Source organism: Myotis yumanensis, unplaced genomic scaffold (assembly GCF_028538775.1).
Source record: "Myotis yumanensis isolate MYYU_CA2020_CCGP unplaced genomic scaffold, mMyoYum1.0.hap1 SCAF_3, whole genome shotgun sequence".
NCBI classification, from domain to species: domain Eukaryota; kingdom Metazoa; phylum Chordata; class Mammalia; order Chiroptera; family Vespertilionidae; genus Myotis; species Myotis yumanensis.
The window spans coordinates 17,828,676-17,848,092 of record NW_027223754.1 but is presented as its reverse complement, the minus strand read 5'-3'; the positions used below and the strand labels follow the sequence as shown (position 1 = coordinate 17,848,092).

General features: G+C 38.5%; 1 protein-coding gene across 6 annotated transcripts in view; it reads right to left on the bottom strand.

The window, feature by feature from the left end:
• Positions 1 to 710: 710 nt before the first annotated feature.
• WRN (WRN RecQ like helicase) overlaps positions 711 to 19,417 on the bottom strand; it is a 129,669-nt gene continuing 110,962 nt past the window's right edge. For 4 of the 6 annotated variants that reach the window (XM_070408353.1, XM_070408354.1, XM_070408356.1 and 1 more), the window contains 2 exons: positions 15,856 to 16,070; positions 4,562 to 8,536 (listed from right to left, as the gene is read on the bottom strand). In XM_070408353.1, the coding sequence (XP_070264454.1) occupies positions 8,417 to 8,536; positions 15,856 to 16,070 (335 nt within the window). In that variant the 3' untranslated portion in view covers positions 4,562 to 8,416. The other 2 variants (XR_011470731.1, XR_011470730.1) reach the window with 2 other exon arrangements.

Genomic DNA, 19,417 nt, shown 5'->3' with positions numbered 1-19,417 from the left:
AGGGCCTTAAAGCTGGGCACAGCGTGAGGACACCCCTAGTGATGTAACAGCCTCGAGGAGACTTTGGGAAGGACAAGAATATCCAGATAGGTTTACTGGCTGTGGAGCGTACAGCGTAAGCCCCTACACATGAATACACACCGTGTGCTGAAATCCTTAGGGAAGCCCAGGCGGCTCTTAAAGTCTTCCTGTGTGAATAAATTCCACTCCAACCGGTGTACAAGTTGGAAAGAGAATGCACTTCTTGACACAGAAGCAAAGCACATCCTAACAACCTGGGATTCTTTTGTTTTTTTTAAGTCATGGAGTGAACTCTTGATTTTTCCAAGGTACACTCAGCAGAGTCCAAGCTGAGTATGCCAAGATCACTGAGGGAGACAGGAGAGGTGAGGGGGCGAGGGGTGGTGACCAATGGACATCTGGGATATCGCGTATGACGGGAAGAATTTGAGAAAACTCAAAAAATTCTTTTCATCTTCAGGAGACTGTAAATTAATAGGATTTAATCCTATTCAGTACTGTTAGCTGATAAATGAAGCAGACACTGACATCTGGTGAGGCCCACCTGAATGGCCTAGGACTCATCAAAAGCAAGAAATAGCCCAACATAGTACAATGGCGGGAACCATTCTTCCTAGAGGCAGAGCCAGAGTTCCGCTAATGAAAGAATTACTCTTTTCTTCATCTAGGATTAGACTGTGTTGTTTATTTAAAAATTTTCCTTATGGACAGTTGATTAGTTGATTGCCTGGCAGTTCCATTGACAGGAAAATTACACTAGAAAGGAAGCATTGTTCACCTCCCTGGACTCCAGCCCATTCGCCTGCCTGGAAACGTGGGCAGAGGCAAATAGCAACATCTTTTCTGGGAAACTCATAGAGAAGCAAGGTGGACCCAGATAGGCACCAAGATCTCCTCCTGTGGAATGGGTATATGAATATAATTAAAAGGTAAATGGCAAAAGAGAGGGAAATTAGAAATAAATATAACAGAGAAAAAGTTCAATTCTTAACCCATAAAAATTATTTCATAATTTTATGTGCTTTTCAAAAGACCCCATTTTTAATGAATAAAGTACAATTAGCAAGAAACTCATGAAATAATGTTTGACTCTCACTAATAAAAGAAATTCACATTTTATATAGTAGTGGGACCATTTTTGACCTATCAGGTTGGCAAAAAATACAAAAGAATGATAATGCTAGTGCTGGTGAGAGGCTAAGGAAATGACTGAGTGTTCTATGGAGAACAATTTGATAATAAGTGTCAAAGCCTTAAAATGGGAAGTCGTGACCCTACAAGTCCATATCCAGGAATTTATGCCAAGAGGATTTTCATTTCTTAAAAGTATTTAAAAAGATGGCCATGGCAGCACGGTGACAACAAATAGCAATATTCTAAGTACCCAAAATTAGGAGAAGAGTTAAAAAAGCATGGCATGTCATGCAATAATATGCGGTGTAGCCATTAAAAATGTGTTGTGGCCCTGGCCGGTGTTCTCAGTGGTTAGAGCATTGGCCTGCGCACTGAGAGGTCATAGGTTCCAGGGCACATACCTCAGTTAGGGGGGCAGGGTGTGTGCCAGAGGCAACCAATGTGTCTCTCTCATGTAGATGTTTCCCTCTCTCTCTCCCCTCCCCACTCTTGCCCCGTCTCCCTTCTACTCTCTCTGGAAAGCAATGGGGAAAAATATCCTCAGGTGAGGATTAACAAACAAACAACAAAAATGTGAGTGAACATGACAAGGTGTCAGAGTCAAATTTATATCAAAGTGAACAAGAGAACAAACCCCTCATTGAAACCATAGTTAATTCTGAGTGGGGAGGATATAGAAATTTTATTTTTCTAATTGCATTTCTATTTTTTCTAATGAACATGTACTGTATTTGCAACTTTGCTTTTCAGTTTAATATGAAGAGAGTTGGTGCCAAGCTGCAAAAGGCCTTGTGTTCCAGGTGAGAGGTTCTTAGAGACCTTAACAATGCAGATAGGCATTTGCAAACACCTGGGAGCTTACTCCTGGCTTGATTCTCCTCCATTCCCCTCTCTACTGAGTTCAGCATCGCTTGAATATGGTCTAAATATCGAAGAAATAGAGTCCCGGGACCCCACAGGATGTGTGTGAACAGAAAACTTTGCTCAGAGAAAGGCTGTTTAAATGGCCCGTTTTACAGAATAAATTTAAACAATGAAAGACTCCAGGTGTTTGCTGGAGCTGCCACAGATGGGTGGGTTACACAAAAGACGTTTGGAATCCAAGATGGAGGTGTCGGAAGGTTCAGATTCTTCGGGGCCTCTCTCCTTGACTTGTGGACAGCCGTCTTCTCCCTGTGCCTTCACCTGGTCTTTCTTCTGCAAGTGTCTGTGTCCTGATCTCCTCTTCTAAGAAGAACACCAGTTTGTGTTGCATTAGGGCCCACCCTAATGTCCACATTTTAATATCATTTCCCCTTTAAAAACACTATGTCCAAAAACAGATGCTGAGGCACTGGGGGTTAGGCAGGAGACACAATTCAGCTCCTAACACACGGCTCTCCCGGGACTACGGTTATCACAGATGGGGATGGGTGTCCTGAAGGTGGGTCCCATGAAGGGTGGTAAGCAGTATGGTACTTAGCAGAGGCTTCAGAGATGCTGTCTACAGGAATTCAATTCTATCTTCAAGACACTTAGAATCTAGGTTTGGAGACCAGATGTAATGAGATCTCTGTTGGGAGGTAGGATAGGTAAAAAGAAAAAAAAATGTTTAAGAAGCTCCTTTTTAAACTAGGGAGCCACGGAATTTTCTCAGGAAAGGTCCAAGGAAGATTTCCAGTTGACAAGAGAAATAAATCCTATTATGCCCAGCACAATAGGAACTGGTTGACAGACTTATCTGAACTTAAATCCCTGCTGCTCTATAAATGAATGCACAGAGTCCAGCTTCTATGTGGCTCACAGAAACTGGCCCAGAATAAACACCTCTCTCTCCTTTAACATCTTGACACATTAGCTACAGACCTGAACCCAAAACCAGAAACCAATGATCTGGCTTCCTGTGCACCCTATAACCTGAATTACCAGAATTAACCAGTAGATGGTGCTCATGAACCAGTGAAGTAAAGGTTCCTTTAGTCACTCTCAGCACGAAAACAAGCCAAAGAAACAAAAGAAACTGTCTTTTTTGTTCATGTGTTGCTTTCATAATGCAATGTACAGATGACATATTATGGAATTGTCTACTTGAAACCGGTGCAGTTTTACTGACCAGTGTCGCCGCAATAAATTTAATAAAACATTTTTTAAAAGAAACTGACAGTTTCTTGCTGGATGCTTTAAACTGTATAAAATTCAAGTGAATCAATAAAAATAATAAAGTGCCCCCATTAGGTCCCAAGACAAAGAGGGCCTGGGGGCTTGAAAAGCCCATCGTCTCTAAGGCTTACAGAGTTCCAGCAGATGCCTTTTTCTCCTGCCTTGGCCTTGTTCCTCACTATCTTGCACATTCAGCACTCCACAGCTTAAGAATCCCTATCCTTAATCGGCTACAATAGGCCTTCGAAGAAATTAAAAGTAATTCATATTCAGAAATTTTAAGACTGTCTTAACAGATACTGATTCATGAAACAGAATATTACATCAACTTCCAAATATTTTATTATTCCAACTAAACTTAAAAGGTTCCCTTTTTAAAAGTTTCTGGGATGCCCATCCCTTTGCACCCTTCATTCAGTGAAAAATAAGTTACTTTGGTACACTGAGAATTTTACCCCTGAGCCCTTAAATGTCAGAATTACTTAACTCCCCTGTCATTAAGCAAACCACTAACAACCTTCTGATTACAATGGGGCTGCCCCTGTCACATTCTTATAGGCGAAGTGTGAGGATAGCTAACCTTTATTATTCCTACAGTATATTTAGCTCTAAAATGACTTCAAGGTCATTCCACGGGATCTTTCATGCTCTTAGTTAATTCTATCACAGCCTCTTTGAATAGGAAAAATCTTCTATTCTGTTATTTTAACAATCTGGTGGGAACACAGTGTTTTTGTATTCTAAACAACTGTCAGGGATTTGCCTGACAACACGAAGACAAAGTAATTAATACTTTCTGGAGGAGATAGCATGAGATATTCAGAAATTCCTTGTTTTTAAGAATGAACCTGAGACTGAGACTTGAGGCCTGAGAGTACTGAAGAATGGTGCTATACCTGGGAAATTCAAGTTCAGTCCAACTATTCTTACAGTAAATACTCTATGTGCTATGGCCATTTTGTACCAGTTACCTGCACCTGGTGATCAGGCAGATTCATACGGCAGAGCTTCCAAAACACACTCTGCTGGTGGGGAGGGGGCGCAGCCTGGAGAGGGAAAGAGACAAAAACCACAGGGGAACTCATGGAAAATGAGAACTTGGGAGATCTTGGAACTTCCGACTCTGCCCAGGAGCATGTGCTTTGTCATCCACTTGGCAGAACTCTGAGATTCTATATCCTTCGCCAATGAAGAAACGTTGTCTTCTGGGTCTATAGGAGGGCCTTTCTATCAACCACATGATGTACTGTTGTGACAACTGCACCCAATTGGAAGTAAAACAAAAAACCCTTATTGAGACAGATTTATTAACACAAGTGAAGAGAATTTGATGCCCCATGTATCTGAAATATCCAGTTATGTCTGACTTTAGGAAAGGCTTGAACTAGGAGCCCAGAAACATCACCAGCAACCTGATTTTGTGCCATGTTTTCACCCTGCCTACCTCAGAGCCAGCTTCACTAAAGGATGATTCCGCGTGATCCTAAAACTGCTCCAACGCTCCCAAGGTTCACACTTCTTTCCTCATTAGTAACAGCAGGGGAAAGAGCATTTTGGTTTAGCATTTCCATACAAATCCTGAGGTTCACTGTGATTGGAACAGCTGAGGACACGTGCCCACCCCAGATCCAAGGGCTGTTGCCAAAGACTAGCTCAGATGAGGTCGTAGGTGCCACCGCATGTCGAGGCCAGAATTATTCTCCTGCAACAACCCAAAGAGAAACCAAGGGCCACGTATGACGGAAAGGCATCAAGTCCACAACAAAATTCATTTTCTCTCTCCTTCTGGTATTTGCTGTGAGACCATTCCATATTTCATTTCAAAGTGGTACTTAAAATAGCGGAAAAACTGGAAGCAACTTTAATGTCCAACATGAAATTAGTTAAATAATTCATAGATGTCTTCTGTATAATAAAATATCATATAAACAGTTTTCAACCTCCTAGATCTCAGGACCCTATTATATCCTTAAAAATTATTAAGAACCCCATGGAGCTTTTGTTAATGTAGGTAATAGCTATCAGTATTTACCATTTTTAGAAATTAAAACTGAGAAAAAATTTAAAAATACTTATTAATTTGTTTAAAAATAGCAGTATTACATGTTAACATCAATAGTTTTTGGAAACCCCACTCCCAATAGTGAGAAAAGTGACATCATCATCTGGTTTAACAGAAGTGTCTGGATTCTCAAATCTGCTTCTTTATTCAATCTCTTTCGATATGCTGTCCTGGCCAAAGTTTATGAAGAAAATTTGATCTCAAACAGGTATGTGGTTGGAAAAAGGAGAAGTATTTTCATAACCTTTCCAGATAATTGAAGACATTCTTCTTTGAAACTATATCCAAACTGGACAAGTGTTCGTGTCTTACTGTGCTATGTTAAAATCCTTTGGTCCACTGTGCACTCTGAATGGATCTTTTGTCCATGCATGATTTTATTAAACACTAGAGGCCCGGTACACGAAATTCGTGCACAGGTGGGGTCCCTAGGCCTGGGCAGCAATCAGGACCAATCAGGTTCCCTGCCTCCCCTCCTCCTTCCCTCGCCGCCTGTGTCTGCCGCCACTCACCCCCAGTTCTGTGCCAGCCTGGGGCCCAGCCCTGATTGAGCGATCGGGACCTGCCATCAGGGGGGAGGGGCGAACCACCACCACAGCGGGTGGGTGGCAGGTCAATCAGGGCCTACCAGCTGGGGGGAGGGACCAGGAGGGTGGCCAGCAGGCCCCATCAACAATCGGGGCCTGTGGGCTGGGGGCAGCTCCTGCATTGAGCACCTGCCCCCTGGTGGTCAGTGCACGTCATAGCAACCGGTCGTTCTGGTCACTCTGGTCGTTCCATCCTAAAGGTGGCTTAGACTTTTATATATATAGTCTAGAAGCCCAGCGCACAAAATTGCTCGGTTGTGCTCGCAGCCCCGCCCACCCACGCCAGCCGTTGGTCGTTAGGGCAGTAGAGTCACATGCCTTTTATAATATAGATGTATTAATCATTCAGAAAATATTGGTTCTCTGAGTTATGCAGATCTTCTAACTGTTGCCAAAAATCAATAATGTTTAAAAAAATTAACCCTTTCCATCTCATTAGAAGAGTCTGCGTTATGGTATGGGAAGCTGTCAAACTCCTGGTAACAGATACAAGTTTTTCAAAATTATAAATTTCTCTAGAACTCTCCAATTTTATCATTGGAGACAAATAATCAGCAGTTTTCCTTGAAGTGAGAGGATGACTTTGCTCGGTTTTCAGGAAATGTTCACCGAACACCCACATCTGGCTAATCACAGTTTTCCGTCCGTCATTCTTTTCAATAGAAGTGGTGTTCCATGGGGACAACTCACACAATCAAAGGAGATGACCATCATGCTTTGGCAGCTGAAGAGCTTTATGCATACTGGCATTTCATCACACGGAGTACTGAAAAGGACTAAGAATTAGTACAATCAATAATTCGGTACCATTGCCTTGCTTTGCACTAACACAGCGGTTGCCAACCTTGTGGACCTCACGGACCGCCAGTGGTCTGCGGACCACCGGTTGGTGATCGCTGCACTAAAATATCAGTGGTTTTACTCCCTATGACTTTGCACCCTCATTGCAAATATCAACATAATACAAAAGGCAGATAACATCTTGGTATTATGAAAATAGTTTTGGCTTTGCAGACCCCCTGAGAGGGTCTTAGGGACTCCAAACAGTCTGCAGACCACACTCAGAGAATTCCTGTACTGCATAAAGCCACAGAACAGATTCTGTGGAAGATTATCAATGACAAAACTGTTCAAATAGAAATGACCAATAGAAAAGTGATTATATAAATTATAGGATTGAAGAGAATATTATGTTACTGTAAAAAAAACAATGAGATCAATATGTACTGACATGGAAAGAACTTCATGATATATTAAGTACAAAATTTGCTGCCGAAAATCATAGCATGATCTCATTTGTGTTAAAAAAAAAAAAAGAATATGTACAGATGCAAATGCAAAAGCATGTAAATGCAGAAGAACTGACTAGAGAACCACATGTCATATATATGACAGAAGTTACCTTCTGGTAAAGGCTGGTAATGGCATGTGAGGAAACAGGACTGAGGGACTCCTATGTTTTAAGTGCAGCTTGAATGCTTTACAAAGAAAATTCTTTCTTATATTATTCATGTAACAAACTTAGAAAAGAAGTAAATATAAGAAGTTATGGCAAATGTCATAAAAGGGGTTAATTGGTGGGACTATTGGTGATTTTTCTTTTTTTCGTTTTTCTGAAACAATCATGCATATATTTCTTCTTTATTAACAACAGTTATTTGTCTTTACCAAAGTCAATTAAGGCTATATGATCAACTGCTTAAAGCTATATTAATTATGTTTTACCTAAATCAGAGTCAAGAGTATGGGTTTCAGATATTTAAGTTATATGTATGACATTAATAGATTTTAGAATCAAATTCTGACACCCTCAAAAAATGTTATTAAGTAAACGAAGGCTTAAAATAGATTTACATATACTCTTCATATCATTCAGTATAAATAACATTTTTAAAGTTTATTATTTAAAAAATGATAGAAATATTGTAGAAAATGCACTTTTCTAGTATAAATGGTGTCTTTTGTTATATTCTTGGAACCCAAAATGTTTCACTTTCACAGCTCTGGTCCATTTAACAACGTGTAGAGGAGTACTGTCTGAAGAGAGTAAAGGCAATTTGTAAAATCACTGTTTTCCTCATGTAGAAGACAGAATCTGGGTAATACAGGAATGTTTTACATCACACACAAATATCACCACACAGCTACTAATCTGTTATCTGTATCATATCACACAAATTACATTTTCCAAATATACTGCTGATATAAAATGATTAGAAAACCGGGCAATAACAATTCTTAAAGCAATCTTAAAGGAAACTCAGCATTCTATGACGTACTCAGAAGACTCAATTTTATGGAAATTGCACAAGGCTGTTTTAAGATGCCAGCTGATTAGTGAATAGATGAATTTTACTTTGAGATTAAATAATTTTTAAGTTTACATATTATTTCCCACTCTTTTCAGAAATAAAATACAGTACCTCTCTTATAATACAGCAAGACAAACATAATTCTTCTGGCAGCTGCCATTTTAACTAAAAAGACCCTTCTTTTTTGTTTTGGCCATTGATTTATTGCTGGTAACAGCTAAAGTCTCATTTCCTTTGGCAAACCATTCAGGTAATTTTCTCTGTGAGGTTTTGGGTGAAGTCTATAAGAAAGAAACAGAAAAGGAATAACAGATTACTAAATACAGCCATAAGCCTTCTCTTGCCAAATAAAACAAAATAGTGAAATCTATACAATTTATTTCTGGATCAAAAAGTAAAAAAAGAGATACAAGATCACTATATCATTGCTTTAGGCAATTTACTTGCCATCCTGTGGTGTATGCTTAGACACTCAAGTACAGACACTCACTCAGGAAGGAAAAAGCTAGGTATCATTTCAGGTCTACGTCCCATAGTGTATATGACCAAAATGGCGAATTTAATGCTCTGAGGAAGATACACGCTTGGGTACATGTGTGCATGCACACACTGTTATATTAGGCATCTGAAAAAGCATGTAACTTCTACTCGTACAATTGTAGGCGGAGTAGAATGGTTTAGTCACCTTCAGTCCCTTGCAGAGTTACTGAGACATAGAAGATACTCAAATAAATTTGCCAAATAAATTTAAAATTTTTTTCATTTCATAGACTTTTGAGAATCTGCTAAAAATCTGCTAAAAAAAAGACAAACATATCCATGTACAATACTTTGCATAATTTTAGGGGCCCGTGTACCAAATGAAGCCTCAGAACCCTAAAAATCCCTGAAGAAAAATTGTTTTAAGAACCAGAGAGTGATTGTGCACTAAACAACCCACACATGAACAAAATAAAAGTTTTAAGTAGGTAAGTGTTCCATAAGGCTAAAATTGTATTAACTTGTGTTATCTTAGTTTGAGGACATGACAGAGAAATCATCCTACCATTGGTACACTGTGGAATCCGGCAGAGTTAGTTTAGTTATCAGAACTATTTGAAGAACTTTATGAAATGGTAGCCTCATCTCAGTTATAATGTCTGCTAGCCAAAGGTACAAAAGTATGGTTTATTCCATTTAAAAAATGAAGACTATACCTATATATTGTACATTAATGACTTACTATTTTATTATGTTTTCTATGTTTAAAAAATGGTTTCTAAATATTTAAGGATGGTGTGGGGGGGAGGAGTAAAAGATACTTGGCAAAAAAACTCTAAAGCCTATATTTAAAAAGGTAAAAAGTGCTCTGGCTGGTATGGCTCAATTGGTTGGAGTGTCATCCCATACACCAAAAGGCTGTGGATTCAATTCCCAGTCAGGGCACATACCCAGATCTCGGGTTCGAGCTCCAGTTGGGTAGTGTGAGGGAAGCAACTGATTGATGTTTCTCTCTCACATCAATTCTTCTCTCTCTCTCCCTCTCCCTTTCTCTCTCTAAAAATCAATAAAGGTCGTATCTTCAGGTGAGGATAAAATAAATAAGTAAAGCCCTAACCGGTTTGGCTCGGTGGGTAGAGCGTAGGCCTGTGGACTGAAGGGTCCCAGGTTCGATTCCGGCCAAGGGCATGTACCTTGGTTGCGGGCACGTCCCCAGTAGGAGGTGTGCAGGAGGCAGCTGATCGATGTTCCTCTCTCATTGATGTTTCTAACTCTCTATCCCTCTCCCTTCCGCTCTGTGAAAAATCAATAAAATCTATTTTAAAATAAATAAGTAAAAATAAAAATAGTAAAATCTGTTAGCTGTTCCAACTTAATTAAAGAAATCAAGTGTAGAAGAAAGGACTATTCACATTTTTGCAAAAGCTAAAAGTAAAAAAAAAGAGGAAAACCAAGATGGCGGCATAGGTAAACACCGGAGGTACAGAGGCGCATGCGGAGAGGGCTGGCAGCTGAGGACACGGTTGTCTTTTTTCAATCGGGAGGGAGTCTCAAGCTCTGAGCTCCAGTTCCTGGCGAGTCTCTGGGGACCCAGACTCATATGGGAGAAACTGGACTGTCTGGCATCGGTCGGAACTCGAGGGCAGCTTTCTCTTGGAGGTGCTTACAGCGATTGCCTGGACACTAAGAAGCAGGGCCTCTGAGGGCAGGACTGAGAGCAGCCATAACTGCTCGCTCCGCCCTGTTGATCCCCTGGGACCCTGCCTCGCCCAAGCCATGCATGGAGGCTTTTGCATATGAAAGGCCTGACCCTTTGCAATCTGATAATTACCTAACAAACTGCAGCTGACCCAAGGCCCCAGGGCAACTTGCATTGCGTCACAGCTGGCTCCTGCTGGGTAGCCTCAGGCAAAGGCTAGATTAGCACTTCCTTAGAGATTGAGGAGCCAGTATGCCCAGTGGTCAGAGTGGGACCATCCAGATTGCAGCTCCTCAGATTCATAAAGGACACACTCAGGGGGCAGACTCAGTGAGCACCAAAGCCCCATTGAAGCAAGTCTTGCCCTGGAGGGGTGTCTCCAGCACAGAAGTTCTCCCACTGCAGAGACAGCTGATTCTCACAACCAATTGGCCTGGAGGTCAATCCCTCCCAGTGTTACCTACTACAATCAAGGCTTAACTACAACAAGACTGTGCAAAAAGCCCACAAGGGGGTGCACCAAGAGTATCTACCTCAGGTAATTGGGGAGGCTGAGCCACTGGGCCCTATAGGACACCTAGCACAGAAAGCCACTCTATCGACACAGAGAAGCATAAAAAAAATGAGGAGACAAAGAAACAGGACACAAATGACAGAAATGGAGGAAAGCAAACTACTGGATATAGAGTTCAAAACCACACTTTTAAGGTTTTTCAAGAATTTTCTAGAAACCGCCGATAAACTTAGTGAGACCCTCAAGAAATCTAGTGAGACCCTCAAGGTTGTGATAAAGGACCAACTAGAAATTAAGCATACACTGACTGAAATAAAGAATATTATACAGACTCCCAACAGCAGACCAGAGGGTCGCAAGAATCAAGTCAAAGATTTGAAATAGGAAGAAGCAAAAAACACCCAACCAGAAAAGCAAAATGAAAAAAGAATCCAAAAATACGAAGATAGTGTAAGGAGCCTCTGGGACAGCTTCAAGCGTACCAACATCCGAATTATAGGGGTGCCAGAAGAAGAGAGAGAGCAAGATATTGAAAACCTATTTGAAGAAATAATGACAGAAAACTTCCCCTACCTGGTGAAAGAAATAGACTTCCAAGTCCAGGAAGCGCAGAGAACCCCAAACAAAAGGAATCCAAAGAGGACCACACCAAGACACATCATCATTAAAATGCCAAGAGCAAAAGACAAAGAGAGAATCTTAAAAGCAGCAAGAGAAAGATAGTCAGTTACCTACAAGGGTGTACCCATACGACTGTCAGCTGATTTCTCAACAGAAACTTTGCAGGCCAGAAGGGAGTGGCAAGAAATATTCAAAGTGATGAATACCAAGAACCTACAACCAAGATTACTTTATCCAGCAAAGCTATCATTCAGAATTGAAGGTCAGATAAAGAGCTTCACAGATAAGAAAAAGCTAAAGGAGTTCATCACCACCAAACCAGTATTATATGAAATGCTGAAATGTATCCTTTAAGAAGAGAAAGAAGAAGAAAAAGGTAAAGATACAAACTATGAACAACAAATACACATCTATCAACAAATCTAAAAATCAAGTGAATAATCTGATGAACAGAATAAACTGGTGATTATAACAGAATCAGGGGCATAGAAAGGGAGTGGACTGACTATTCTTGGGGGGGGAAAGGAGTGTGGGAGATGCAGGAAGAGACTGAACAAAAATCGTGCACCTATGGATGAGGACAATGGGGGGGGGGGTGAGGGCGGAGGGGGGGGTGGGAAACGGTTGGAGGGGAGCTATGGGGGGAAAAAGAAGAACAACTGTAATAATCTGAACAATAAAGACTTAATTCAAAAAAAATAAAAAAATAAAATTTAAAAATAAATAAATTTTTAAAAAAGTAAAAAAAAAGAAGCTGTTTAATATAGTACCTTTTCTCCTGAGCACTTATTTCCTCACAGGGAAGAGATGATCAGGAGAAGAGATTATTAGATTTACTATAATGTTTGCCTTACAGATAATAAATACTAGGAATATAAAGTAGCACAGATAAAAGGCATTTGGGTAGACATAAAATTGGCACAGAAATATTTATTATTCCCAAAAGACCTTAATATCTACATCCCTTGTAGCCACAGACAACTAAAGTTGCTTACAATTAGAGTTAGGCCCCTGAATGCATTTAGAAGAAGGAGAACAGCCGTAACTGGTTTGGCTCCGTGGATAAAATGTTGGCCTATGGACTAAAGGGTCCCTGGTTCGATTCTGGTCAAGGGCACAGAACCCCAGTAGGGGGCATGCAGGAAGCAGCCCATCAATGATACTCTCTCATCATTGATGTTTCTATATCCCCCTCTCTCTTCCTCTCTGAAATCAATAAAAATATTTTTTAAAAAATAGAACAGTTAAGACAGCAGTTCTCAACCTGTGGGTCGAGACTCCTTTGGGGGTCACCTAAGACCATCGGAAAACACATATATAATTACATATTGTTTTTGTGATTAATCACTATGCTTTAATTATGTTCAATTTGTAACAATGAAAATACACCCTGCATATCAGATATTTACATTACGATTCATAACAGTAGCAAAATTACAGTTATGAAGTAGCAATGAAAATAATTTTATGGTTGGGGTCACCACAACATGAGGAACTGTATTAAAGGGTTGCGGCATTAGGAAGGTTGAGAACCACTGAGTTAAGATTATAACAAAGCCAAACACTAAAACATAGCATGAAATCTAGGAGTAAAAACCTGAAGTCTTATTGTACCCAAATACCATGGGATAAGCAGGAACTTTGAACCCAGACAGAACTAGGTTAAGTTCTAATGGAGTCACTTGATAAATGAATGACCTTATGAATGCCAAGTTTCCACGCTTTGAACATTACCCAAGAACCACAGGAGGGATTGCTCTGTGAACCTGGACAAACTATCCTGAACCATGCCTTCTTTGGGAAGTGCAGGAAAATTCATTTCACATGAAAATGAGCAACAGAAAAGTATCACGGTCAAATCCCAGACACCAGAAAAGACTTTCTAAGACACAGAATAAAACTAACTTCTCAAAATGAGCTGAAAAGATTAAGAAAATAATTCAAAACATGAAAGAACACCATAAATCAAAATCAGAAAAACTCAAAACTGAGTGAAGAAAAGCTCGAGAGAGAATTAGAAATGAGAAGTAAAATTTAAGAAAAGTTTCCTGAAATAAACAAAATCTTAAAAACTATCAGAAAACTTTCTGAAATAAAATATTTACATATTTAAAGAACCCACTGTGTTCCTCTGTATATTAATTCACAGCTACCACATATCAAGATATAATCTTCCTCCTCTAAATATAGGCACAACTAGGCCTCTATCTTAACAACAATCACAACAGTTGTAAATCTAACAATGCACCAACAGATAAAAAAACTAAATCTTGTCCTGACATTATTCTCTATCAGAAGCCTCAGAATTATAAGAAGAAATACACGAAGGGATACAACCAAGTCAGTAGAGACAATGAATGTTAATACATGAAAGATCCTGAAACTAGGACTCTGATAGACAGCATTGGAGTAGTTTTCCATAGCAGGAGGTAGATGAAAGAAAAAATACTTTGGCTGGCTCACTCACCTCTTAATCTACTTTCCAGCCCCCAAACCCTTGTTCCCCTAAATGGGAAAAAAAGGCTAAATCCACCTCCCCCCCCCCAAAGTCTCCCCACTCTGTTGTTGGGAACTGATGTTATTTCAATAGAGGAAAAGCAAAATGCTGATGTGTGGTTAAAATAATACTTTATATAAATGTATTTCAATATTCAAGAAAAATTAAAAATTACACCTTTTTTTCTGTATTGATAAGTAGAAGTTGGAGAAAAATAAGGTCTTAGGCACCTGGTATAGATTTCAGAAATAAAAGGCTGGCACAGAAGTCAAATTTCACTAATATCATCCAACATATACTTTCGTTAATGTGCTTCTTAAAGCTAACTCAATTGTCAAAATAATGTAATGAATTCCAATAAATCAAATTTCATGAGGTTATCTGGAACAAGACTATAAACAAACCTAATTGAAGTACATCTACACTAATAAAAGAGAAACATGCAAATTGGTGTCACTCTGCTACACCCACCAGCCAATCAGAGTGACTATGCAAATTAACCCAACAAAGATGGCGGTTAATTTGCATACACAGGCGCAGAGCGAAGACTGAAGGCTCCGGCCGGAGTGAAGGCTGAAGACTGAAGAGGCTTGGCTTCTCGGCTGCAGCCGGACCAAAGGCCTGGGTCCCAGGTGCCGGAAGAAAACTGGTGCCATGCCAAAACCGGTTTGGCTCAGTGGATAGAGCGTCGGCCTGCGGACTGAGGGGTCCCGGGTTTGATTCTGGTCAAGGGCATGTACCTGGGTTGCGGGCACATCCCCAGTGGGAGATGTGCAGGAGGGAGCTGATCAATGCTTCTCACTCATCGATGTTTCTAACTATCTCTCTCCCTTCCTCTCTGTAAAAAATCAATAAAATATATTAAAAAAAAAAGAAAAGAAAACCGGTGCCAGTAGCCAGGGGAAGGAAAGCCTATTGCGCGAATCTTCGTGCAACAGGCTTCTAGTAGTTAAATAAGACCAGTTCTATTGAGAAAAGGAGTTTAACTGTTGGAAAGCCTAATAATGATTACGTTAGAACTGAAATGGAGCTCCTAATTCTCCAATATAAATATTAGTAACCGCCTACAACCATGGTGAATTTATCATCTAGGAACTAAAATAATTTTTAGTTAATTATTAGTTTTCACAAACACATATGGAGTCCTGTAATTTTTGACCTGGAAGATACTGAAGGCCAAATTTTCAAATGTACTAGCATACCATCATAGTCACATTGTCAAAGAATAGTATTTTTCTCACACCAGACACAGAAAAATAATTTTCAAAGCGGTTTTTTTTTAAATAAAATGTGTCACCCAAAATAATACTAAATTCATGGTCTTTCTCTGATCTTGCAAAAAGTGCACTGGCATACGCTCAGGACCAGGAACCATGATTATCCTGTACCTGAGCTGATGAATGAGAGAATGAAACACACACCAGTCTGGGAGGCATTTATACTAGAATTTGTTTTCATTTTCATTAATCACATAAACTGTCATATACTTAAAGACAGTATTAATTACCTATAAAAGATAGGTAATTTCTAGGCTATATAATATGAGGTAGAGAAAAAATTTAAGCTAATACTCTACACAATAAGCTAAAATGACAGACTATATTCACCTTTTGTCATGTAAAAAATCACTTTTCTCAGCTCAGAGTGATGAAAAGCAACAGAAATATAGCACACAGATTTAAAAAGTAACCTTATATCAGAATTTATGACAGTTTAAAAAATAGCATTCAAGTGTTAGAATATGCAAATTGAACAGACATTTTATGAAAATTCTTCGTATAATTAACACCTTGGTATCAGGGCCTACTTCTTCCTTGCTTCTCTTAGGGCTTGAACAGCTCGCTTCAGAGTTGGGAAAACATCTCTTTTTGTTGGAATCACATGAAGGTTGGCATAACAGTCTGTTGTCACAATCTTTTTCCAGGATTTCAATTGCCATATGGATAAGGTACGTGTCAATGTTTTCAGGAACAAACATTCTAATGAGTTTAATTTTATTCAACGCTGTAAAGGATGAAAAAATAAGACTTAAAAATATAATACACAGAACATTTTCAAAAACCCATGAGCTGGAATTGGTGAAATATTTTGGAGGAAAAAAAGGAGGAGGGTGGCCAAAGAAAATGTTCCTCTTTCAATGCCGCCAGTCCTACAGAACAGAAGTGGGGTAAAACGTGTCCCTTACTCCTGCACCACCTACACCCTTTACCTACACGATCCAAAATCAGGTCAGTGTTATGGATGCTGCGTAAATTATGTTCCACACTGTCTGGGAATCAAGGCCACCATTCCCAGAATTGTTTCTAAAGGAATTACATATGCTTCAAATTCCAAATATCAAGTTAATGTGTTGAAAATAATTTATTCTTAAAATAGAAGCTAACCATACCTGTAAATAAGATGCCAATAAAATGATCCTTTCAATGGATTTGGTAGCATAACAAAACACGTGAATTATTTAAAATGCATATTAGCAACTAAATTAGTTTCTTGGAAAAGGTGTATCTTATTTTCAGAATCAAAGAATTTTTAATTTTTGTAATTCAACAGAACTGATTCAGACTGTGTCAGTCTCTTCGCACCTTTACAAATTATGTAGCCATGCCTTACAGACCACTATTGATGTTTCAAGTACTTCCTTCCAACATCACATTCCTCTGCAATTCTCCAGCTTAGAAACTACTATTCCCACCTCTTCCTGTGATTTAAAAAACTGGTATCACACATTTCTGACACCCAATTCAAATTAACAGCCAGACACCAAGTGTTTTTAAATGACACTCTGAAAAGGTGATCTTTAAGTTACTAGTTTGCAGGTTTATATTCTCCTTCCTTCCAAAGTTCTTATCTTGCTACTCCAGGACAGGACTTCCCAAATAAAACTGCAGATTAAAAAAAAAAAAAAGTCAGGAAGAGAAGGTAACACAGCTAATACGTATTAGGATAGTGGTCTATCTAATTATTTGGCTTATACCAGTGGTCGGCAAACTGCGGCCCCTTGAGTGTGGCTCTTCCACAAAATACCACATGTGGGCGCGCACCTACAGTGCGATTGAAACTTCGTGGCCACACTCAAAGAGCCGCATGTGGCTCACGAGCCGCAGTTTGCCGACCACTGGCTTATACTGTTTCTAACTTTATTCTAACTTTAAAGCTTTGAAATGTAAAACTGATGCTAATCACAACCTTGGAAATATAAGATTACCTCTAAATGTAAAAAAAATCAGCAATGTGACTATCATACTTATCATCCAAACTAAAATTTTATTTGTCCCTTGGTCATATCATGCTAATACCACTGAAATTCTGCCAATCTTCCTACTTCATCATTTTTAAAATCATCATCTTTTGTATTTATCTATCATAATTTACTTAGAGTTCTCTTCCATTTGTTTTCAATTTTTCTTTGGGGAAAAAAAAGTTCGGATGAACATTATATTACAAATATCTTTCCAACTTTCTAGATTCTCAGAAGAGGGGTTGCTAGTTCAAAAGTTGTAATCTTTGATATATATTGCCAAACTACCTCTGTTACTCTGTTGTCGATACCAAACTACTAGCACAGTTACTGAGCACTTGGAATATGGCTAATATGGCTGATGAACTCAAATTTTTAATTTTAAGTAATTCTAATGCAAGTATGCAGACCTTAAGTGTCATAAGAAAGCAACTCATCAATGACTGATTTCTCTCGTCAGAAGCATGGAATCTTATTTTACAATGATGAGAAACTGTTATTTTATGACCTTTTCATGAAAAGCTTGACTGAAAGCCAAAAATTAAATTAAATTTAAAACTGATATTTTCAAATATGTTTGGAAATAAATTGGGTACCTTCATTTACTTTATTCAAATATGAATTTTATCAAAGCTTTATACAGACTAAGTATTTCAAATTTAAAAAATGTAGCATCAGAATTGAGATATATTATGAATATAAAATACCTACCTGATTTCAGAGGCTTAGTACAAAAAAACCTCATTAACAATTTTTATATTCATTATATGTTGAAATGACAGCATTTTTTATATATTGGGTTAATTAAATCATATTAAAATTAATTACATCTGTTTATTTTTACTTTTTAAATGTGGCTACCAGAAAATTTTAAATTACATATTTGGCTCATGTTACATTTCTTTTTGGAATAGTGCTGCTCTAGAAAAACCATTCAAATTTTCCCATACCCTAGCCAACTAATACACTACATTGTACTATTTTAATTTTCTTCTGTGGTATTTAAATATTGAATAAACATGCCTCCATTTCACTTAGAAAGAAAGGAACTCCTACCACTTGCAACAGCATGGATGGACCTGGACAGCATTATGCTAAGTGAAATAAGTCAGCCAGAGAAAGATAAATATCACATGATCTCATTTGTGGAATAAATGTTTTGTTTGATGAACAAAAACAGATCTAGAGATAGAGAAACATCGATCAGACCGTCAAACCTCAGAGGGAAGGCAGGGGAGGGTAGGGGGAAGGGGGAGATCAACCAAAGGACTGTATACATGCATATAAGTATAACCAATGGACACAGACACTAGGGTGGTGAGGGCACGAGCGGGGATTGCGGAGGCGGGAGGGGGTAATGGGGGGAATAAGGACACATATGTAACACCTTAATCAATAAAGAATTTTAAAAAAAGCTATTATATCATGAAAAAATAAATAAATATTGAATAAACAAATTATACTAGCACATCCTTAGTCTCATCATACTATAAATGTAAAACATAGAAACCAATTTTGGGGGATACAGCGACACATCTTGTATGATCATATCATCATTGGCTAAATGAATAATTTTAAAAAGAAAAAACAAGGTATTTTATTCCATTTGAAACTATTCCTAAAATAAGAATGTCTCTTTTTTCATAAAATTATGATATGTAAACATTTGCCTATGGTATTAAACTATTAGTGATTTAATAAATTACAGGTGTTATACTGTACTTAGAATATAATTTCAAGATATAATTAGATAATTTATATATTTACCTACACATTTCTTATAAGTACTCTTTATATTTTTATCTTAAAGTCATCCTACAATATACATATGCCAATAAGTGGCATCTAGCTGTAAAGATGCATGTTATTCTGCCCTAACTTTCCAAGCAGCTAAGTGTTAAAAATATCTACTGGAGAGTGAAATAATAAGCACTGGCTGCACTCCTTCGTTGCTTTAGAAGAGATCATATTACCCCTACTTTTGTTGCAGGTCCCTGGGAAGCCAGCCCTAATTTCCAAGCACATGCACATAAAGAACAGGAGAATGAAATTATTCAAAATACTATCCGGGTACCTCATTAAATGTCCTGCTTAATTTATTATTAAGCATAGT